Raw genomic sequence first — 24,148 nt, forward strand, 5'->3', positions numbered from 1 at the left:
CCATACTTGCCTGGTGCTCTGACTTCAGGCCCTTTATTCCTTCATTTGGGGCAGGAAGGGACACCCCATGGAGTCCAGCTGCAGCCTGCTCTTACAGTATCGGGGACAGGGATGGATAGGCTGGCCAGTCTTCCACTTGAAACCCAGAGCCGCCTCTGTCTAAAGTGAGGCCTGATTCTCATGGAGAGGGGGCTCCACACAGGCCCTTGAGATGAAGCATGAAGTCCAACGTTGGGATAAACTGGAACCTCGTCCCCTCACCCCAGTTTCCCCTTGTGTCACTGTTTGCCCAGCAGCCCAGCCAGATCCTGAGGACAGTTCCTCAGGAGGCAGCATGCGTCCTGGGTAGAACCTGGCTTCCGGGGCCAGCCGGCGGGGCTTGTGCTCAGACCCAGCATGCTGTAAAGGAGCCGGCCCTTTCCCTTCAGGCCAGTGCTTCACCAGGTGAGGGGGGTTGAGGAGAGCCCCTCCTTAACCAGGAGGTGGGACTCCAGTTTTATACAATCATGGCTGTGCTTACCTCTTTCCTGGCTCCAGCCGCTCTACTGGTCCATCCGATGAGCCATTCAGAACACATCCCACATCTCACTGGTCCTGACACGCCTGCCCTGGCTCAAGCTGCCGCATCTCTCTCTGGGGCTTTCCAATAGCCTCCTCACCACACTGCTCACCTGGCTGCTGATCGGTACACAGAAGCCAGGGTGGTGGGAACCTCTGAGGTCCCCCAGCTCAGCCACAGTAATCACTGATTCCTCACCATGGCTGCCAGCCCCATCTCTTTCCACTGCCCCTGCACAGTGCACTTCAGCACACTGGCCTCCATGTTCCTCCAAGGTGCTGGCCTGGTAGGTGCTGCAGGGCTTTTGCACGCATCATCCTTTCACCTGGAGTGTTCTTCCCCCAGGCTTTGCCTGTCTGCCTGTGCTGTGGCTCTCAGGTCTGAGCTTCTAGGCCACTCCTTGGAGAGGCCTCCCCTGCTCTCTGTCTCTGAATCACCCCACTGACCGCGACAGGCTTCTTACAGATGTATCCTCAGTGCTCAACACACAGCAGCTCTTAGGAAATCTGAGCAACAGGCCCTGCCTCTCCCATGGAGGCGACTGAGCCCAGGCCATGCCCCTGTCTTCCAGGTGTGTGTGATCGAGCCCCACAGCATGGAGTTTGCCCCGTGCCAGGTAGAGGCACGTGTGGGCCAGGCCCTGGAGCTGCCCCTGAGGATCAATGGCCTCATGCCCGGCGGGGCCAGCGAGGTGGTCACCTTGAGCGACTGCTCCCACTTTGACTTGGCTGTCGAGGTGGAGAACCAGGGTGTGTTCCAGCCACTCCCAGGTAAACCAGCGCTGCTGAGTAGGTGCCAGATACAGGGATTGGTTCCAGATTGCCTGGGTTCTCAGCATAAACCGCCAGATTCCCAAAGAGAGGGCTTGAGGCAGCAGAGGGGCTGCAGCATAAGGAATGGCAGTTGTCTCCTGATCCACCATCAGTTCCTGTCTGACCTGGATCTTGCCCACCGTGTGACTTTGGCAAATCAGTGGCCTCACTCAGCTTCAGTTTTCACATCTCTAAGCTGTGTGTCATCTACATAGAATCACATCAAAGTGCCTATTTTAGTCCCTGGAATGCAGTTGGTATTCAGAATGCGTTGTCAATAGGGGTTTGGTTAGTTCTAGAGTTCTCTCACCTGTGACAGGCCAGGCCCACCCATCTGTTCTCTGCCTCATCTGCTGTGGGATTTTGGTGGTGACATGGGTGGAGTCTTACTGTGATAATTTATCAAGTGTTAACCCTGCCAGGACAGGACAGGCACTTTGCATGCCTAATCTCATTAGGACTTTACAACCACCCTAGGAGAAGGATCTGTTGTTGGCCCATGTGACAGATGAAGAAACTGAGGGTGTGTAGCTGTAGCTGCCCAATGTCACACATGGCCTGGGACAGGGATGGGGTGCAGATCTGGGTGTGGCTGACTCTTACCCTGGGGCTTTACTCACCTGTGAAATGGGCCCTAAAGATAAGGGATGGAAGGGCTCCCTCTCTGATTTGCAGAAGAAGACCAAAGGATGAGGAACTATTGAATAGGAGTAAGATTTGGGCAGAGCATTGGAAGTTAACAGGGACACCATTTGGTGGGCAGGGGCACCTGTACCAGAGCCCGGAGGTAGGCAGTCCATGGTGCCTGTGCATGTGGAGGACTGGGAACAGAGGACCTGTTGAATCACAGAGTGCTTTGGAGGGCTTGGACCTAGTGTCCAGGTAGTGGGGGGAGCCACTGAAGGTTTTTGAACAGAAGAGCGATGTGATCCTGGCAGTGTTTAGGAAGCTTTATTGGCAGAGGGTTTGTAGGATTGCGTGTGGTGCCAAGTGGCTGTGCATGCAACTGTAGCTGTAATTACATGCAGAGTTTTTGCAGTTTGAAACTGCACAGAAGGAGGCTGGGCCAGTATCTCTGAAAAATCCGTGAGCAAACTGCGTCCAGGAGAAACTAAGCTCATGAAGTCTACAGTGTCATTGTCAGGTAATCATTTAGGTTGGAGGAAAAGCCTTGCGCATGGGAGAGGCCCGCTGACAGCAGGACATGAACCACTCCCCTGCACTGCCTGCCACAACTGTCCTGGAGGGAGTCTGCAGGGTGCTGCTCAGGCAGGGGTCAGGTCCCAGGGAGGAAAGTTCACGGCTTGGAGTTCCACAGGCCTGGGTCTGAGCCACTCCACTCCCTTGCTATCTCTGACACCGGTATGCTGCCCAGCCAGCCTCTCTGAGCCTTGGGTTCTTCAACTATAAAATGGGATGACAGCTCTTGCTTATTGTGATGGTTACAAGTGACTATCCCTCAGCACAATGCAGGGCGTTTCTCCAGGAGTTTGACTTGTGAAAACAGCAGTCAAGATGGGAATCCTGTGGTGTCAAATTTGTCTTAGGAAGTGCCTTGCACTGCCCCTGGCCTGGGGCATGGTGTGCATGGTAATGCGTAGGGAGGTGTGTAGGGCCCAAGCTGTATGAAAATATGTATCTTAGAAACCTGGGCTCTGTCGGGACAGCGATGCTCACCCCACAGAAACCCATGGGGCTTAAGAGCAGGTCGGATCAGCAGGTTGACCTGTCCCTATAATACCCACCCTGGAGCTTACTCAGCTAAAGAAACAAATTTGGTCCCATGTTAGGTAAACTCCCTCTGCCACCTCCCAGACTCAGAACACAGGTAGCCAGACTCTGATCATGGCTCTGAGGAAGAGCCCTGGTAGCCCTGGCCCAGGCTGACCTCCCTTCTGTGGCTCCCTCTGCTTACTGTAGTTGGACTTGGCAGTCCCATTTCTGCCTTGCCCTCTTGGGTGGCATCTTCTTGAAAGCCCCTGGGCTGTAGGCACTACTGTGACTCTCTCAACATGTCTTTGTGCTGGTATAGACAGACTTACAGAATAGAATACTGAGCCCAGATGAAAACCTGCTCATACATGGTGAAATGATTTTTGGCAAGGGTGCCAAGACTGTCCAATGGGGAAAGGACAGTCTGTTTACCAAATGGTGCTGGGACAACCAGGTATCCACATGCATAAGTATGAAGTTAGACCCTTCCATAACTCCAAACACAAAAATTAAGTCACAGTGGATCAAAGACCTAATATAAAATTGAAAACTGTAAAACTTCTAAAAAAAAAACCAGAGGAAAGCTTCAGGGCATTGGAATTGGCATTGATTTTTTGGCTGTAACACCAGATGCACAGGCTACAAATTAAAAATAGACAAACTGGACTATAATGAAATAAAACAGTTCTGTATATCAAAGGACACAACAGAGTACAAAGGCAACCTACAGAATGGGAGAAAACATCTGCAAATTGTGTAAGGGGTTCATATCTAGGATATGTAAAGAACTCCTACATGTCAGCAGCAATAGCACCAATAACCCAATCAAACAGTAGGCCGAGGACTTGAATAGATATTTGTCCAAAGCTGATACACAGACAATAAGCACATGGGAAGATGCTCAACATCACTCATCATCAGAATGGTGCGAATCAAACCCGCAATGAAAAGTGCTACCCTCAGGATGGCTGTGATCAAAACAACAGAAAACAGCAAATGTTGACAAGGAGGTGAAGACACTGGAACTCTTATACGCTGCTGGTGGGTATGCGAAAGGTGCTGGGGCTGTGGAAAGCAGTATGGTGGTTCTTCAAGAAAGTAAACATGGAGTTACCATATGATCCAGCAGGCAATCCCGCATCTGGGTGTACATCCAAAGGTGTTGAAAGCACAATCCCCAAGAGGTATTTGTGCACCCATGTTCATGGCAGTGTTATTCACAATAGCCAAAAGCGGAAGCAAACCAGGTGTCCACCGTTGGAAGAATGGATGAACACAATGAAGTCTATCCATACAGTGGAATATTATTCAGCCTTAAGAAGGAAGGAAATTCCGACCCATGCTACAACATGGAAGAGCCTTGAAGACCTCATGCTTAGTGAAGTAAGCCAGTCACAAAAGGACAAATACTTTATGATCCCACTTATATGAGATACCTAGAGTAACCAAATTCATGAAGACAGGAAGTATAATGGTAGTGGTCAGGGACTGGAGTGAGGAGAATTGGGAAGTTACTGTATATTGGGTGCAGAGTTTCAGTTTTGTAAATTGAAGAGTTGTGTGGATGGATAGTAGTGACATTCACAGGCTACATAAATGTGCTTAATGCCACTGAACTCTACACACAAAAGGTGTTATGGTGGGAAATTTTATCTTACCTGTGTTTTATCAGAGTTTTTTTAAAACAGTTTTTTTTAAAGATAAAATTTTAGACTGCGCACGGTGGCCCATGCCCGTAATCCCAGCATTTTGGGAGTCCGAGATGGGAGGATTGCTTGAGCCCAGGAGTTTGAGACCAGCCTGGGCAACATAATGGGACCCTGCTTCTACAAAAAAATGAAAAAATTATCCTGGTGTGGTGGCTCACTCCTGTAGTCCCAGTTAATCAGGAGGCTGAGGTAGGAGACTCACTTGAGCCTAGGAGGTGGAGGAGGTTGCAGTGAGCCAAGATTGTGCCAGTGCACTCCAGCCTGGGCGACAGAGCAAGACCCTGTCTCAAAAATAAAATAAAAATTTTAAAACTTAATTTAATAATGGCAGGGATGTAGGGCAGCCGTTGGCAGCAGTATAAAGTGACACAACCACTTTGGGAAGATATTTGACAACAGCAACCAACAATGACTACAGCTAGACAAATGCACACCCTGCAGCCTAGCACTTCCTCTCTTAGGGATGCACCCAACAGAAATGCCCAGGTGTGTCCCCCAAGAGGAAGGCGCCTAGATGTTTACAGCAATACCACGTAGCACAGTCGCAAACTGGAAGAAACCCAGATGCGCACCATAGCATGGGTCAGTCCATTGCTCTATTCATACAACAAAATCATATGGAGAATGTGGACAAAGGATCTTCAAGGTGTGACCAATGAGAAATCCCATGAACACTGCTGAGGTGAGGAAGCCAGGCACAAAAGAGTTGTGCCCGTGGCTCCCTTTATGGGAACCATACCAAGCAAGGCTCAGTTGTGCTGGTGGCGCCAGTGGGGTGGTTTTCCTTTAGGGAGAGGCGAGATACCAGAAGGGTCTCCGGGAGATTCTGGGGGTACAGATAATATTCTGTTTGTTGATATGGGTGCTGCCTATAGGGTGGGTCCAGTATGTGGAAAAATCATTGTGAATTATATACTCATGTGAATTAAACATTATTTATTTATTTTTTTGAAACAGTTTTGCTCCCTCATTGCCTATGTGGGAGTGCAATGGTGCGATCTTGGCTCACCGCAACCTCCGCCTCCCGGGTTCCAGCAATTCTTCTGCCTCAGCCTCCCGAGTAGCTGGGATTACAGACATGCACCACCACGCCCGGCTAATTCTGTGTTTTTAGTAGAGATGGGATTTCTCCATGTTGGTCAGGCTAGTCTCAAACTCCCGACCTCAGGTGATCCGCACGCCTCAGCCTCCCAAAGTACTGGGATTGCAGGTGTGAGTCACCGCGCCTGGCCATGAATTAAACATTTTTATTTTTCTTTTGAGACAGTTTCACTCTTACTGCCCAGGCTGGAGTGCAGTAGCACGATCTTAGCTCATCGCAACCTCTGCTTCCTGGGTTCAAGTGATTCTCCTGTCTCAGCCTCCTGAGTAACTGGGATTACAGGCATGTGCCACCATGCCTGGCTAATTTTTTGTATTTTTACTGGAGACAGGGTTTCTCCATGTTGTCAACTTGTCTCAAACTCCTGACCTCAGGTGATCCGCCCACCTCAGCTTCCCAAAGTGCTAGATTACAGGCATGAGCCACCGCGCCTGGCTGAATTAAACATTTTTAAGTTAGAAAAAAAATCAGATCAAGGATCAAGCCTGGGATGAAAGAGGGGTGCCCCCAGCCTGTTGTGCCTTCCCCACCAAAGGTGATTTCAGGGCTGGCCACAGTGGCTCACGCCTGTCATCCCAGCACTTTGGGAGGCTGAGGTGGATGGATCACTTGAGGTCAGGAGTTCAAGACCAGCCTGGCCAACATGGCGAGTCCCCATCTCTACTAAAAAAATACAAAAAGTAGCTGGGTGTAGTGGTCCATGCCTGTAGTCCCAGCTGCCTGGGAGGCTGAGGCAGGAGAATCACTTGAACCCCAGAGGCGGAGGTCTCAGTGAGCCAAGATCATGCCTCTGTACTCCAGCCTGGGCAACAGAGCAAGACTCCATCTCAAAAAAAAAAAAAGTGATTTCAGGGTGACCATCTGGTTTTCTCCTTTCTGCAGGGAGGCTGCCGCCGGGCTCTGAGCACTGTAGCGGAGTCCGGGTAAAGGCCGAGGCCCAGGGCTCTACCACACTCCTTGTGAGCTACAGACATGGCCACATCCACCTGAGTGCCAAAATCACCATTGCTGCCTACCTGCCCCTCAAGGTGAGCCGAGGGCCCTGCCCTTTACCACCCCCCTGCCCACTACTTCCCAGATGCAAATTACCCATTTGCTCTGACAAATTTGCATGATAAACCCAATTCCTTTAAAATAGCTTTTGGCACAGCTCCCTCTCCTATGATTTCTGGCTGAAAGCAGGATCCATGTGGAAGGAGCAGAGCCTCCCTGATGGACAGTGGTTGTGGGCATCTCTGTGGTTATGTGAGACAGTGGTTGGCAGGCTTGGCAGGATACCGACCTGCCAGCCTCTCCCAATGAAGGTAGGAGTGTGGGCTGCAAGGGCTTCAGAAGTGTGTTTAGCAAGGGTCACAGGGGAGTGCTTCCACTCCACTCCAGAGCTAACCTTCAGGGGCCCCGTAGAGTCCTAGAATTGGGACAGTGGCCCTGTGGTGTGGCAATGCTGAGACCTCCAAGACTGGGGTCAGAGAGGATCTGCCCTGGCCTAGTGTCCATCCATCCTGCCTCCCATCTGAGGACAGTGGTAGCCATGGCCTGTGCGGAGCAGAGCACATAGCCTCAGTGTCCATACCACCCTCCTCAGCCGAATCCAGCCTGACCCCCACCTACTCTTGGGCCTTACATTCCCTGCCTGTAAAATGGAGCTGAGACAACTCTTGCCTCATGAGGTCGTGATGAGGATTTGCTGAGCTCACAAATGGAATGAGCTCAGAACACAGTCTAGGGGGGTAGTGCAGGCTCAGGAAGGGTTAGTTATTAAACACGGGTAAAAAAGAACTGGGCCTTCCTCCGGGGTGGGTGTGAAGGCTCTGTGCGAGGGCTGCCATGCAGGAGGCTGCTGACTGTAATCATCCCTTTCTTTGAACCCTGCCGAGCATGCAGGAGGCACAGAGAGGGTTCGTTGGTGGGGAGTTCCTGCCCCTCCTTCCAGGGAGGGCTGGAGGGCAGTCCTGGGGGAACCTCAGCCTCCCTGGCTCGGTCAGGCAGTCCTTGCATTTTTCTACTCCCAGTGTTAGCCTTAAAGACAGCTCCAGTCCTCATGGTTTGTACCATTTTTTTCTTCCTCTCACCCATTCATTGGAAGCAAGCTTGGTGATGTTAGGATTTCTTTTTCTTTTCTTTTCTTTTTTTTGAGATGGAGTTTCGCTCTTGTTGCCCAAGCTGGAGTGCAATGGCACCATCTCTGCTCACCACAACCACCGCCTCCCGGGGTTAAGTGATTCTCCTGCCTTGGCCTCCCCAGTGGCTGGGATTACAGGCATGCACCACCATCCCCAGCTAATTTTGTATTTTTAGTAGAGACAGGGTTTCTCCATGTTGGTCAGGCTGGTCCCGAACTCCTGACCTCAGATGATCCTCCCACCTCAGCCTCCCAAAGTACTGGGATTACAGGCATGAGCCACCGTGCCTGGCAATGTTAGGATCTTTTATCTCTGAACCCCTGGCCCTGGGTTCAGTGCCTGGCACAGAGCAGGCACCAACCAAGGGTGGTTTTGTTTAGAATGAATGTGTGAGGAAATGTGTCCAAGGTCACCCAGCCAGGGCAGAAGTCAAGGCCTCCTGACCTCCAGAGCAAGCATAGCAGACACTTCTCAAATGTCCGTTAGTGATCAGAGGCTTAGCCCTGCTCCTCATCCTCCACACATTTGTTCCTTCAGCACACAGGCATGAATACCTACTTGTGTAATCCCTGCTGCAGGCCCTAGAGATGCACCAGGGCAGAAAACACAGAACCTTTGTCCCCATGAAGTGACATTCTGGCAAAGAGCGGTAGACACGACCATAAACAAAGCAAAGAGTGTATTTTGCCTCTGCTTACCATGGAAAAAGTAGAGCATGAAGGGGTGATGGGGGTGGAAGTTTAAAATGAGGAGATCAAGACCTGCCCCCACACCCCTACTCAAGCACAGCACTGCAGCAGGTGAGCGTCAAAGAGCAGAGTGGAGAGAGTTGAAATCCCTGAGGACAGCAGGCATTCTGGGGTTGCCCTGCGCACCTTCTGGGAGCTAGAGCATTTCACCAGGCACCTGGAGAGGGGTTCTTCAGGTTCCCTCCTGGCTCTGGATTATCAGGACGTTTGGCTGGAGCAGCAGAAACCAGAAGCTGAGCTCATAGTCCTGGGCTGGGATGTAAGGATGAAGATAAGGTGGACGTGTCCCTCAGTGAGGTGGCTTCCTGATTGGACAGATTATGGAGAAAAGTGGATATGGGTCTCTTCTCCCTTCATCTGTCTTCTTCCTAGTTAGAAGTTAAGATCAGTTTTATTTACAAGGAACAAAAGCCAAGTGACAGGGACTTAACCAATAGAGGAATTGATGTCTCTGTCGCACATGAGGAATATTTGGAATATTTGGGCTTTGACACCGGCTGAGGAGCCTGCACAGTGCATGAGCATCCTTCATCAGCTGCATTGTTAACCTGTCTCCTTGGCACAGGGTTCCATGATACTTTTATGCCTGAGGGAGAGAATTAAATACGAAGGTGATAATTCCTCATCCTCCGGTTGTTAATTGTAGGTCACACAGCTTCTTCACACAGTTCTTTCACTTTGGGCTGGTCATGAAAACATCTTTGGCAAGATATACAGTGTCCTGCTTTGCCCATAGTGGGGTTTTGTTGGTTGTGGCCATGAGATGTGGGTAAGAGCAGGGGATCAAGAGTCAGAACAGACCCGGGCCCACTAGCTGGGTTAGCTTGGTTCAGTGTCTTCGTCTGCTGGGATTCATCCTTTCTGTCTTTAAAGTGGGGATGACAGTTAATAATCATAACAGTTTCTAACAGCAGGGGCCATTGATTGAGCATGTGCTAGTCACATATTCAGGTCTTTCATTTCAGCCCCTGAATCACAACAGTAGCCTGCGAGGTAGGCATTATCATTGTACCCATTTCACAGGCTGGGGAAACAGCCTTGTAGACATTAACTTGTTTAAGGTCCCACACTAGCTTCATTCCAGTAGGGACAGAGAAGCAAATGCACAAATGATGGTATATCCAGTGATGGCTCAGGGACAGAGATGAAGAGTTGAGCTGGAAAGGAGGTGACAGGGGAAGAGAGACCCTGCTTTAGACAGGCTCAGCAGAGGCCTGCCTGAGGAGGTGACACTCAGGCAGAGGCCTGAGTGGCACAGAGAACTGGGTTGTGCTGCTGTCTCCAGCGGGGAGTTCCGAGAGGAGCAGAGATGAAGGCCCTGAGCATACTTAGTGCTTCTTCTGCAGGAAACAGGGGCCACGCCTGGCTCTGTAGAAGGTGGAGTTCGGGGATGGATTTCAGCAGGGGCACCGCGGGCTCCTTGGAATTGTTTGTGTGTGAGCACACATGTGCAGGGAGGGATGCCCAGAGACTTTTGATAGCCTATATCAGATTCAAAAAATGTTCATATTGAAAAACCAAGTCAAAAGGACAGAATTCTCATTTGAAAAGTCATAGTCTGTTCAGGTCGCCTTAACAAAACACCTTGGACTGGGTAGCTTATAAACAACAGAAATTTCTTTCTTGCAGTTCAGGAGCTGGGAAATCTAAGGTCAAGGTACCAGCAGATTTTGGTGACTAGTGAGGGCTTCCTTTCTCATAGATAGCCATAATTCGGATGTTCGTGTCCCCACAAAATACATACGTTGAAATGCTGACCCCCACAGCAATGGAACTGAGGCCTTTGAGGGGTGATTAGATCATGAGGGCAGAAGCTTCACGGCTGGGATTAGTGCCCTTTTTTTTTTTTTTTTTTTTTGAGACGGAGTCTTGCTCTGTCGCCCAGGCTGGAGTGCAGTGGCCGGATCTCAGCTCACTGCAAGCTCCGCCTCCCGGGTTCACGCCATTCTCCTGCCTCAGCCTCCCGAGTAGCTGGGACTACAGGCGCCCACCAGGTCGCCCGGCTAGTTTTTTGTATTTTTAGTAGAGACGGGGTTTCACCATGTTAGCCAGGATGGTCTTGATCTCCTGACCTCGTGATCCGCCCGTCTCGGCCTCCCAAAGTGCTGGGATTACAGGCTTGAGCCACCGCGCCCGGCCGATTAGTGCCCTTTTAAAAGAACCCAGAGAGCTAGCATGACCCTTCCACCATGTGCAGATGTGGTAAGAGGTTTTTTGTGTGTGGGGGGGTGGGTGGGTGGGGAGGGAATATTTTTCTTATAAGGTTTTTCCTTCCTCATGTGCTTAAGATCATGCCATAGATGCAGAAGGAAACAGACACACCCCACCCTCCACGAGTCTATAGCCTGATGAGACCCCCAAGCCACGAAGCTCCTTCAGGGTGAGGAGTACCAGGTGAAGTGGGGCCCAGAGAAGAGTCGCCTGGGCCACAGGTTGGCGCTGGGTGGGAGAGGAAGCAGGGCTTTCTGGAGGCCAGTGTGCTGTGCCCTGCAGTGTAAGGAGGGGTCGCCTAAGTGAGACAAGGGTAGGAGAGTAGCCTCTGTGAAGGCCTGGGGACAGCTGAGCATGGCTCTCTAGAAGGATGCCACTAGTCTGAAGCTGGACCTGGGGCCAGGTTGGGAGAGCCCAAGTCCTAGGACAGAAGCTGAGCCTGTATTCCGAGGGCCGCAGGTGCTGTGGAATGGTTTAATGCACAAGGGACAGGGTGAGATCTCTGTTTTAGGAAGGAACACATGGGCAGCTCTTTGAGGGGAGAGTAGATGGGGCTAGTGGGGAGCAGATTGACAAGTGAGGACTTGGCAGTCACTGCAGTGGGACCCTCTGCAGTGGGAGGTGAGCACAGCTGGGCAGGGAGTCAAGGAGCAGGGCTGTAGGGCCCCTCAGAGTGAACCCCTCCTCTCTGCACCCCTGCTGTGTCACTGGAGGGAGGGGTCCTCCTGTGGAGTCCCCACGTCTTCCTGGAGGTTGGCTGGGAATGACACCCTGTTACATAGAATCTAAGGACTGCCACACTGGGAGGCCATGGGGCCCTTGGCACCATGGTTGCCCTAGGCCATGGAGGAAATGAGAGCTTTGTGTGAAATATTACTTTAATTCTTCCTTTGTTTACTGGGTACTTTAAGGCCGCCACAGTTTTACTTGCCAACTCACTTTCACTCAACAAAGAATTGTTGAGCACCTGCTATGTGCGAGGCATGGTTCTAGGTGCCACAAGACTCACCCTCGAAGCTCGTGCATACATGGTGCAAAATGTGGGAAGCCTAGCAGCTCAGAAGGAAGGGAACAGACCACCTGCAATGATGCCAGCAAGGACACCACAGGCTGCATCTCCCTTGGTCACCTGGTGGATATCTCTTTAGGATGGTTTTATGCTTTTTACAGCAAGATGGTTGTGATCCAACTGCACCATCAGATGTGTATCCTGCGCTTGTAGATCTTTGTGAAGACTGCTTTGGGGGCCCACATAAGGTTCTGTCACTGGGAAACACCACGTGTACTGAGCCCCTTGTGCTGGATTGTAGATTATTGTTGGTTATTTGCTGTGGGAAATAATAGTGTGATGAACATCTGTCTGTGCATTGACGTGTTTCTCTCCATTGTGTTGTTAGATTAGGTTCCAGATGGGGAATTCCTGGGTTCCAGGGCTGTGGGTATTTTCAAGGCTTTTACCGGATTGTTTGACAAAAGAGGCAAATCCATGTACACCCTCCAGCTGTCTGTCAGAGTGAGGGCTTAATTCTATCTACACCCTACTCCTCTGGGTCTTTGCAACGATCCCCATGAGTGCTACAGATGAGGAAAATGAGTTTCAAACAGGAGATGGGGCTTGCCTGACCACTGGCCCCCACAAGCAGGGTGAGGATGCGGGGCTGGGATGCCCGGCTCCTGCCCGTGCTGCCTTAGAAGAATGCCAAGTCTTCTGCCTCTTCCATCTCCAGGCTGTGGATCCCTCCTCTGTTGCCTTGGTAACCCTGGGCTCCTCAAAGGAGATGCTGTTTGAAGGAGGTCCCAGACCTTGGATCCTCGAGCCTTCCAAGTTCTTCCAGAATGTCACTGCTGAGGACACTGACAGCATCGGCTTGGCTCTCTTTGCCCCCCATTCCTCCCGGAATTATCAGCAACACTGGATCCTTGTGACCTGTCAGGCCTTGGGTGAGCAGGTGAGTGGGCAGCTGCTCCAGACCCTCTTTGCCCTAAGGCACGGGTGGAAAATGACTCTCTCAGTATTGTTTTATTTACTCCTTGGAGTAACCCTGAGAGACAACCACGCCCATTGTACCCATTTTACAGATAGGCAAACTGAGGTGTGGTGAGGTGGAATTCAATGAACACCAGGCAGGTGTGGCAATGGGGACCTCCCTCTATGCCAGCTTTCATAGAACAGGCCAGTTGGGTGGCTTGCCACCTCCATGGGCTTCAGCATCCCCCCACTAACCAAACCAGAGCTGGAGGCTTTGAGTTCGGGATCACAAGTCCAGTGTCTCCAGGGCTGTAAATGAATGAGGCTGTAGACCCAGGTTTGACACATCTTTTTGGTTTTTGAGGATAACCCGGAAATCACAAATTTTTTTTTGCATAGGTAATCTGTTAAGTTTTTTAATGCTGAAAACCAAAAGCTGAGGAGGCTGAGGGGACCAGACAAAACACATGTGTGACCTGAATCCCCACATGCTGGCTGGAGGGCATCTTGCTATTCAGGCACCTTGGGACCTGGCACTCCTTCCCTGGGGAGGGTGGGCTGAGAGCTTGTGGGGCTTCTGGTGGGCATCTACTGCTCCATTTCCAAGGCAGGAAGCCCAGAGCAAAACGGGTATTCGGCGGGAGTCAGGAAGATGGGAGAGAGCCCATTTCTTTGGGAAGTGAAGGGTATTTCCTGCATGTGTAGCAGGGCAAAGAATGTCAATTGGCAATAAAACGCACATGCATGCGTCCCACGGTGCCCTTATGGCATCAGCCATGCCACAGCTGCCCTGGTATGGCCAGAAAAGATGCCTGGTGATAGGTCCCATTCACCAGTGGGGTGGTTTTAGAAAAACAATAAAACAACAAGAACAATAACATCATAATAAGTAATATAAGAAGAAGAATAAAATTCCTCATGAAATAAGTTGGATATATTTCTTATCCCTGATATGACCCCACCATCCCTGTCCCCTCTCAGGGCTGTAGGAATTTGACCCCCAAGTGGCATTACCTCTAGGGGCCCTCCCAATCCATTGCTCTGTGGATTGGGAGCAATCCACAGGGGACACATGGGACACCGGCAGCCGGGAGCACACACAAAGCCTTCGTGGAGTCAGGGAGGACACTGCCCTTGGTCCTGCCTCATAGTCAGGAGAGGTGGGGGCTCGTGTCCTCCATCAAGTGCATGTCATCTGAGGAGGCTAAGGGTGCTACCTCAAGATGGGCCCTGAGCCATGGTGCTCCAAAAAAGAGGAAGCCAGATACGATTTCTGAGGTCCCAGCTCTCCAGGCAGACAAGTTTCCCTCTTTTCTTGCACCATGGATTCCCCTCTGCAGCAGCCCCTGGAGCTGCAGAGCATGAGCAGGCAGAGGGCAGGCCCTGCCTCCAGGCTGCAACTCTTCCTGGGCATTGTTCTGCAGAGCTCCTATCTGATTCGCTTTCCTCAGTCATCATTCTGCAGCATGCACTTCCCAGGTCTGTCCCTCGTTCCACAGGTGTTTTCACCTCCATATGGACTCCTCACTGAAGCATCCTTGAACTTGTGAATTTCCTAATGCAACCATGGGGTTTTCCTAGGGTCCTGGGAAACCATGAAGCCTCACCAAGTCTACCTCTTCCCTGAGATAGGAGCAGCCCATGGTTCTGGCTGGCATTTGCAGAGGGCACGTGGACTCCCATCTGAGAGTCTCTTAAGTGTTGAGGAAGTGCTTTCCCACCTGTGTGCCACTGGGCATTTGTTAAGACCCTGTGGCATGGGTATCATCATCACTCCCATCCTATAGAGGAGAAAACTGAGTCAGAGGGTACTGGGGTGGGTGTGGCACAGCTCAGAGAGGAGTGAGAACTCAAGCTTGGGGGTCTGACTGCTCACTGTGCCCTACCAGGTCATCGCCCTGTCGGTGGGGAACAAGCCCAGCCTCACCAACCCCTTCCCTGCGGTGGAGCCTGCTGTGGTGAAGTTCGTCTGCGCCCCACCGTCCAGGCTCACCCTTGCGCCTGTCTACACCAGCCCCCAGCTAGACCTGTCCTGTCCGCTGCTGCAGCAGAACAAGCAGGTGGTGAGTGTGGTCTATGCTCAGGAGAAGGCGAGGGTGCCGCCCACTTGGGCAGGACATTGGCGGCCTTGCCCATGGTCCCAAGCATTGTAACAGACATAGCTGCACGCTGCACTTCCTTCATCTCAACAGCTGGCCCTGTGAGGGCGCTGGTTTCATTTGTGTTTTATATGCAAGGGACACACAGCTTGGAGAGGTGAGGGACATACAAAGTCACAGCTACTAGTGGCAGTGTCAGATGAAGATAGAGTCCTCTTCCACATTTGCTGCCTGTCTTTGTTTGGCAGTTGGTAGTTTAAAAATATCTTGTTGTCTTCTGTGCCTTGAGGGTGTTAAAATGCAGCTTGCTGTCTATGGACAGAGTATGTAGGGTCAGAGCAGATGTGCGGGCTACTGAGGAGAGGTGACCAGCTGCAGCATCCCCATGATGTGGGGGACATGGGGCTGTGTTTCAGAAGTAAGGGTTAGGAGAGGAAGAAAGTCGGCTGGGGGTCTGTCTAAAGGCAGGGATGGTAAGGGAAGCCACAGGTCTACTCCCCTTGGACTTGAGACGCATCCATGCCTTAGTCCCTAGGGCATTCAGAGCCCAAGGTGTTGAGTGTGTCCGGTGTAAGGGACATGGGACACCCTCTGGCCAGCACCAGCCCCCAGCCCCTTTTCAGAGGAGGGGGTTGGGCAGCTCCTCCTTGAGCATGTACTTACGGAGCATGTCCTCTGTGCCAGGCACAGGTCTGAGTTTTGGATTGCACGGTCATCAGGACAGGCAAGGAACCTGCCTCCCGGAGATGACAGGGAGACCAGGAGATGCACAAATAAGATGGATCAGAGGAGGCAAGCGCTGCAAGGGAAGTGAAATAGGGCACACAGCAGAGCGAGGAGGAGGCTGCTCAGGAGGAGCGGAATGGGGCTCTGAGGAGGGCATGTGCGAGCTCACCGCGATCTAACACTGTGGAACTCACTCCATTTATTCTTTGTGAGTCCTAGAGCAGACCCTGGCTCATAGGATGAGCTCAGTAACTAGGAGCAGTGGATGAGTGAACCAGGGAATGCACTGTGCATGTGCCACTCCTGTCTTGACGCTTGACTCTTGCAGACTCATGGGTGGAGAAGCCACACTGCTAGAGAACTGGCCCGGGAGTAGCTGAACTGGAGAGTAGGTCCTCTCTGGACAGGCAGCCTGCTCAGCTCAGGGACAGTCGCTTCAACCCCAGGCTGGCCCAGCTTTCTCATTTTCAAAGAAAAACAAATCAAACCTATGTGCATCTTCCCTGTCCTTAGCATTGGCTGTGAGCTGAGGGAGCCACGTTGGGGCTGGATTGTGCCTGGTCTGTCTGTTGGCCAGGACCTCTGCTTTAGCTCAGGGTTGTCTCCCTGGACTTAAATATGATGGCTGCAGGGCTTGACTCTGATTTGGCTTTGCACATCATAGATGTCGCCAGAAAATAATGGACCTCAAACACAGAGTAGTTGTGTGATCCATCAGTCCTCAGGTTCCTGAGCCACCACCCAGCCATTCAGGTGTCCCTGGCAATTTAGAGTCTCATTAGGGAACTTTCTTTTTTTTTCTTTTCTTTTTTTTTTTTTTTTGATACAGAGTCTCGCTCTGTTGTCCAGGCTGGAGTGCAGTGGCGCAATCTCGGCTCACTGCAACCTCTGCCTCCCGGGTTCAAGTGATTCTCCTGCCTCAGCCTCCTGAGTAGCTGGGACTACAGGCATGCACCACCACACCAGACTAATTTTTGTATTTTTAGTAGAGACAGGGTTTCACCATATTTGTCAGGCTGGTCTCGAACTCCTGACCTTGTGATCCGCCCGCTTCAGCCTCCCAAAGTGTTGGGATTACAGGCATGAGTCACCATGCCTAGCCAGTCATTAGGGAACTTTGAGAAAGATATATCCCTGCAATACAGCCTGGGTGCAGGATCAAGGTAATTTTATACTCTCCAACTTCAGAAGCTACCCAAGATGTGTTTGCAGATTAAATTATTGGTGAGGAGAGACACCAGAATGGACTTGACTGATCAGAATGACAAGATGGAGCCAGGCTCAGCCCGACCCTGGCCCTCCGAGCAGGTCCTCTAGCGTGTGGCTTGCTTACTGTGAGTGGGCACTAGTTGCATGGGACTGATTAGGGACTTGAGTGGGGCTGCCCCCAGATGAGGCACCAGAGATTGACCACACTGAGTCAGGGGAGGTCCTTGGGCTCTAAAATCAGACCAGCTGAGTTCCATCCCTAAACCTGTGTGACCTTGGACAAGTCATTTAACATTTAATGTCCCTGGACCTCAGCCTCCCTGTTTGTAAAATGGGGTTTATGTTGCCTCAAATGGGTCAGCTAGCTTGCACATGTGCTTGGCCAGTGTCAATTTCCTTCCCTGGAGGAGCATTGGTTTTCCAGCCTGGGTTGCATCTGGGGGAGCCATGGAGCACCTAGGATAGGTCCCTGCAGCCTCTGCCCACACTCCCAGCTTCTATATTATGAATAATGATGAGACCTTTGCATGCCTGCTGATGGTGCTGGCCTACTTTGAGCAGGGTGTGGATTAAGAACTTGTAGCCTGCTTGAATCAAGTGTTCTGTGGGGGCAAGAGAGCTAAAAGGAATTGAGAGGAGCCCTCATGGTGCAGGTAGGGTGTTTTGTGACTGTATCAGTCGGACAGGCTGGGCCTAGCCAGGCTGCCACAGCAAACAAGCCAACATCCCATAGCTTCATATGGCACAAGCTCACCTCTTGCCCATGCTGCATGAGCCTCTCTGGTTGGCTGGGAGACCCTGCTTTGTGTCATTGTGATCTTCATTCCAAAACATGGGCTGTGGAGCAGCCACCATGTTGATTATGGCAGGTGCCACTGTGGAGAGAAAGGGAATGTGGCAGGTCGGGATCTGGCAGTGAAGCTTCCCCCTAGTCCCATTTCACATTTCACTGGCTAGAGCAAGTGCCTCGGTCACTTCTTTTTTTTTCTTTGCTCTGTCGCCCAGGCTGGAGTGCAGTAGCGCCATCTTTGCTCACTGCAAGCTCCGCCTCCTAGGTTCACGCCATTCTTCTGCCTCGCCTCCCAAGTAGCTGGGACTACAGGCACCCGCCACCACGCCCGGCTAATTATTTTGTATTTTTAGTAGAGACGGGGTTTCATCGTGTTAGCCAGGATGGTCTCAATCTGCTGATCTCGTGATCCACCCACCTTGGCCTCCTAAAGTGCTGGGATTACAGGCGTGAGCCACCACACCCGGCCGTACCTCGGTCACTTCTAACCAGAGGGTGAGAGAAGGGTAGTTCTTCCTGTGGGACCCCCCTCTCCCCGAATGGAAAACTGGCCGTTTGTGAATGATGCTCATGGCTGCCCCCTTTCCTACCCACGTGTAGGAAGGCTCTCTAAAATGCCCTCGCAGTCCCCATATTTAAATCCACATCCTAGAAGATGGGCTCGGTTGTGCTTTGTGTGTCACAGCTGGAGAAACTGAGGCTCAAGGAGTTCATAACTTGCCTGGACACTGAGAGGTAGAGCTGGGACTCAGTCCAAGTTGTGGGGTCAGACACACTTGGCCTCTGCTTTGTGGCCCTGCCCACATTGCCCCCACGCCATGTGGCCAGAGAAGGAGGGGATAGTCCACAGGAAAGAGGCTTGATTCAGCCGGTTTCTATGGGGAGAGTCTGCTTGGAGAGCGAGAGATCACGCCAGAGTGGTGGGAATCCAGGATTTGGACCTGCAGCCTGGAGCTCCCATCCCAAACCTCCTTGGATGAGCTCCTTTCCCTGCCTGGACTTGTGCTTCCTTCACATGGGGATGGCCCTTCCTACCTTCCTGGGACATTGAAGGATCGGGCGAGTATTCCACTTTGAAAGGAGCTGTGCAAACCTGGTGGCTCTGGGACATCTTTGGCGTTGGAATCTGCATTCCTGTGAAACCACTAGTGGGGCCATCCTAGAGGCACTGACATGTGCCTGGGTGGGGGGTGGCAATCATTTGGAAAGGTGAGGGCAGAGGGGAAGGAGAGCAGCCTGCCCACAGTAGTAGGTCAGGGTTGGAGTTCCCGGCTTCAGCACTGTTGACACTTGGGGAAATAGTTCCTGTGGGGGGCTGTCCTGTGTATTACAGGGTGTTAAGCAGCATCATGGACCTCTCCCAACTAGATGCCAGTGGCAACCCCCTGACTCATCAGTAGGGACAGCCAGAAATGCCTCCACTGTTGCTGAACGCCCCCTAGTGGTTCTCATTCCATTGAGAGCTGTGTTCTGGAGCCAGAGGCCAGCTTGGACAGGGCCATGGTGGGACCTGGTGGGTGGCAATAGTGAGGATTGCTTTCTGGCTCATCCCATTCCCTCACCAGCACCCCCAAGAGCCCACAGGGCAGCTGCTGGCCTCAGAGTGCACTGCATGGTCAGTGTCCAGGTCCAGTCCTGGTTGTGACCACAGCATCTGACCTGTGTCCTCTGCAGGTCCCAGTCTCCAGCCACCGTAACCCCCTGCTGGATCTGGCTGCTTACGACCAGGAGGGCCGCCGGTTCGACAACTTCAGCTCTCTGAGCATCCAGTGGGAGTCCACCAGGCCAGTGTTGGCCAGCATCGAGCCTGAGCTGCCCATGCAGCTGGTGTCCCAGGATGATGAGAGTGGCCAAAAGAAACTGCACGGTGAGCTGGGTGCTAGCCCAATGGCCCAGGCAGAACAGAGACCAGACAGGAAGCCTGCCAGGGTGGGCCAGTACCCGTGGGAGCTTAGTTATCTGCGCTTAGGTCCTGTTAACTCTTAACAATCCACGTAGTTTCAACATACACAGTTTTCTGTTTTCAGATTCAAAACTGCAAATCAGAAGGAGGGAGGGGCTGCTTCAGGGGTGGTGATGGGCAAACATCCAACGGTGGCTTCCCTCTTCCTGGTCTCAGGTTTGCAAGCCATTTTGGTTCACGAGGCATCAGGAACCACAGCCATCACTGCCACTGCCACTGGCTACCAGGAGTCCCACCTCATCGCTGCCAGAACAAAGCAGCCGGTATCTCCCAGGGCCCAGTGGTGGGTGGGCTATGGGTAGCAGAGCAAGCCTCCTACTTCTGCTTAAATTCCACTGGGTGTCACAGTGTCCCGAGTCACTATCTTCTCGACCACCGCTCCCCGACCCCAGCCTCTTGGAGGCCCTAGGAGAGGCACTGCTATTAATAGTAGGGGACCAATAGATACATTGGAGGTGGGAATGGGAAGGGCTCCTCAAGAACAGGCCTTCTTGGATGACAGCCACCTCATGGGAGGTATAGCCATGAGAAAACAGGTCTTGAATAAGGTGGAGGCAGCAGGTACAGGTTGGAAGGAGAAGGTGGGACTGGATTCCCAGGGCTCCTAAATGCCAGGATGAGGCACTTCTATTGTCATCCTGGGAGCAAACTTTGAAAGAGGCTGGGACCCTATGGGGGCAGCACTGGGGAGGCTGGCCTGGAGGGAGGTAGTCGCTAAAGGGGCACACCTGTGCCTGTCCCTGATGGCTCAGTCCTCACTGGCACCAGGAGTCCCTTTATTGGGAGTAGGGGGCATCATGGCCTCCTGCCTGATGCCTGAGCACCCTGACGTGTTCCCCCCAGGACTTTGCACTTCCTCCCTCTGCCCTGATGTCCCCCCACCCCTCATTGCTGAGTCACTCGGGCTTCCTCCTCTTGCAGTCTCTGTTCCCCTGAGAGCTGCTCTCCCTTGCAGACACCGTCCTTGTCCTTGTCACCCACACTGCACGCCTTCCTGTCATTGACTCACTCTTGCTCTTCCATCCGTGCATTGGAGTCACCTCTCCCTGCGGGCAGTTGCTGCACCCTGAGTGCCTGGCACACCTGCAGCCCCGAGGAGGTGCTCAAACACATGACCTCCTGGGGACCTCAGATCTGGGTGGCTCCCTTGTGTGACACATGGTGGGAAGCAGAGCTTGGTGGGTCATGTGCCACCCTAGGGGATGAGGGTTCCTCTCCTGAGCCAGCCTTGGCCACTCTTCCAGGGGGCCCTCCCCCGATGCCCAGCCTGGCCGGCGGCCACACACTCCAAAGCTAGCCCTTTGCTGTGAGGTCCTAAAGGGCAGGGCGTGTGTGTGAGTTGCCAACCACTGGGGCCTGGTGGGTTGGCGTGTCATCTTCTAAGCTGGATTGCTGCCAACCCCCTCCTCAGTCTGGAGTGGAGAAGCCAGCAACTCACTCCACCTCAGGAGGCTGAAGGGAGGCCTCAAAGGGTCTGTGGCCATTCTACTGGGCTCAGGAGCACCAGGGGCTTGTGGCTGGGAGAAAGGCCAGGCCCTAGGGCCTTTGGGCCTGCTCTTCCTGAGGGGCGGCCTAATCATGTCCTCCTGGATCTGATGGCCTTGCCCTTGCCCTTCAGCATGACCCTCTGGTGCCTGTGTCAGCCTCCATAGAGCTCATCCTGGTGGAGGACGTGAGGGTGAGCCCGGAAGAGGTGACCATCTACAACCACCCTGGCGTCCAGGTACAGTCCTTGCCCTGCCACCTTCCTGGGCGAGACCCATGGGGGGACTCCTCGCCCTCCTACATGCGGCCCAACCCTCCCTGCATCTACCTCCTGCAGGCGGAGCTCCGTGTCAGGGAAGGCTCAGGTTACTTCTTCCTCAACACCAGCACCGCAGATGTTGTCAAGGTGGCCTACCAGGAGGCCAGGGGTGTCGCCATGGTAAGCTTGGGCCATCAGTCCCCACTGTTGGTTTTCATTCCTTATCTGGGCCGTTGCGTGGTTAATTGATTGATTATTTTGAAAGCTAGCACTTGGCTCACACTCGGAATCCCAGAACTTTGGGAGGTCTAGGCAGGAACATCACCTGAGCTCAGGAGTTCAAGACCAGCCTGGACAATATAGTGAGACCCCTGTCTCTACAAAACCAATAAGAAAAATCAAAAGATTAGCTGGGCATGGTAGCACAGGCCTGTGGTCCCAGCTACACAAGAACCTGAGGCAGGAGGATTGCTTGAGCCCAGGAGGTTGAGGGGTGCATTGAGCAGAGGTCATGCTCCAGCCTGGGCAGCAGACCTGGGTGAGAAACCCAGACCCTAGTCTCCATAAAAACAAAAGCTGGCACTTAGTCACATCAGCTGTAATTAGCAAGGTCTTTAGATTCTCTGATTTATTCTACAACTTTAGTCATTCTCATGAAACTTTTGTGATTTTTATTCCATGTCCACAAACTGTTAGTTACCTAATGGTTTCCTTTCAATCAATCCTTTAATTAATTAAAATAGGCCGGGCGCGGTGGCTCAAGCCTGTAATCCCAGCACTTTGGGAGGCCGAGACGGGCAGATCACGAGGTCAGGAGATCGAGACCATCCTGGCTAACATGGTGAAACCCCGTCTCTACTAAAAAATACAGGGCCGGGCGCAGTGGCTCAAGCCTGTAATCCCAGCACTTTGGGAGGCCGAGGCGGGCGGATCACAGGGTCAGGAGGGCGAGACTAACACAGTGAAACCCCGTCTCCACTTAAAAAAATACAAAAAATTAGCCGGGCGAGATGGCGGTGCCTGTAGTCCCAGCTACTCGGGAGGCTGAGGCAGGAGAATGGCGTGGACCCGGGAGGCGGAGCTTGCAGTGAGCTGAGATCCGGCCACTGCACTCCAGCCTGGGCGACAGAGCGAGACTCCGTCTCAAAAAAAAAAAAAAAAAAAAAAAAAAAAAATTAAAATATTATTCCATAAGGAGCACTGTAACAGCCATAAAGAAAATTGCTTTTAAAAGATGTCTGACCTTTCTCTGTTTTCCTGTGTTTCTCTCTTGACCCTCTCCCTACTCTTGCAAGCATTGACTTAGCTGTGCTTGTGGCATGGAAGAATTTAGTGTTCTGCTTTTATTATGTTATTTTAAGTGTTTATGTTTTTTCATATTGCTAATGTAAGATGGCAGTCCATCTTCAAGTTTGCTAATGCTTTCTTTTGCCAGTTTAAATCTACTCTTGTGCCCTTCTGGTGAATTTTTCATTTCAGCTATTATACTTTTCAACTTAAGAATTTCTGTTTGGTTCTTTTTTTCCTCTAACTTTTACCTCTTTATTGATATTCTCTGTTTGATATGACATTGTTATCAAATCTTCCTTTACTCCCTTCATCATTGTTTGGTTGGAAGGCTTTGCCTGGTGAATCTGATCTCTGGTGGCCCTCATAGACAGTTTCTGTCATCTGCCTTTTTTCTGGAGTACAGGTCATGTTTTCCTGTTTGTTTGTTTGTTTATTTGTTTTCATGTCCTATAATTGTTGGAAACTGGACATTTTAGGTAATGTATTATAGAAACTCTGGGTACTGATCCCCCATCCCCACATTGGAGCTTGTTATTGATATTTGCTTGTTTACTTCTTTAGTGACTGGCCTTGTTATTTTGCTGAACACGCACACACTCACGCACACACACTTTTTCCCAGTAAGAAGTCTCTGATATTGCTCTTAGGGGATAACACCTTGGTATGTCCTTTGTCGCTCTGGGATGACTGTGGCCTTTGCAGGGCTTTTTTTGGCTGTCTTTCACTGACCACTCAACTGTTGAGCTCCACTAATTGAGGCTGATTGCTCCACTGTCTTCAGTAATTCCCTGGGGCACATATTCCTACACAACTCAGTCCAATCCTATTCAGGATCCTTTGAAGGGACCCTTTCCCTAGAAGATGTTTAAGGTTTGTTCTGACCCCAGGAGAGCTCTTCCCAGCTCTCTCTTTTTCTGTGTCTCTCTGGCAAACTTGCCAGCCTCCAGTGTAGTCCCCACCTCCTGGACTCTCTGTCGCCTCCCTGTTGCCTTTCAGCACAACCTCCACTGTTTTGGAGAGTGCGCTTAGGCTTGGACTTCTCCAAGCTCTGCTGCACATGAAGTCAGTTCCTTTAGGAGCAACTCACACCGTCTGTTTTCTGGGTGCATTTAGCCTCTGTGCACCAGCTGCTTTTCCAGGCAAACTCTGAGCCAGAGCTATGGTGCTGGGCACAGTGGTGCATCTCTCTCTGGTGACACCAGCACGTTAGGAGCTGGGCCCTTGGTGAGTGGGGCAGCAGCCCCAGTGTTCCTCGGCTGGCCTCTCTTAGCAGGGAACCCCACCCCATGAGCCGGGGAAGGGCGACCAGGCCCCAGTATTCTCACGGGTGCTGCACCCAAGGCAGAGCCTCTATCCCACGAATGGCGGAAGGTGGGTGGA

The 24,148-nt window shown here is 51.9% G+C and overlaps 1 protein-coding gene across 3 annotated transcripts in view; it reads left to right on the forward strand.

Moving 5' to 3' along the window:
- Positions 1–24,148, forward strand: part of NUP210 (nucleoporin 210) — a 102,420-nt gene that overhangs the window by 45,392 nt on the left and 32,880 nt on the right. For all 3 annotated transcript variants that reach the window (XM_030926731.1, XM_030926827.1, XM_030926774.1), the window contains 8 exons: positions 1,131–1,329; positions 6,778–6,923; positions 12,706–12,927; positions 14,837–15,010; positions 19,446–19,638; positions 19,891–19,997; positions 21,353–21,457; positions 21,557–21,658. In XM_030926731.1, the coding sequence (XP_030782591.1) occupies positions 1,131–1,329; positions 6,778–6,923; positions 12,706–12,927; positions 14,837–15,010; positions 19,446–19,638; positions 19,891–19,997; positions 21,353–21,457; positions 21,557–21,658 (1,248 nt within the window). The remainder of the gene's footprint in view (positions 1–1,130; positions 1,330–6,777; positions 6,924–12,705; positions 12,928–14,836; positions 15,011–19,445; positions 19,639–19,890; positions 19,998–21,352; positions 21,458–21,556; positions 21,659–24,148) is intronic.

The sequence above is a fragment of the Rhinopithecus roxellana genome, chromosome 1, assembly GCF_007565055.1.
Source record: "Rhinopithecus roxellana isolate Shanxi Qingling chromosome 1, ASM756505v1, whole genome shotgun sequence".
Classification (NCBI taxonomy): Eukaryota; Metazoa; Chordata; class Mammalia; order Primates; family Cercopithecidae; genus Rhinopithecus; species Rhinopithecus roxellana.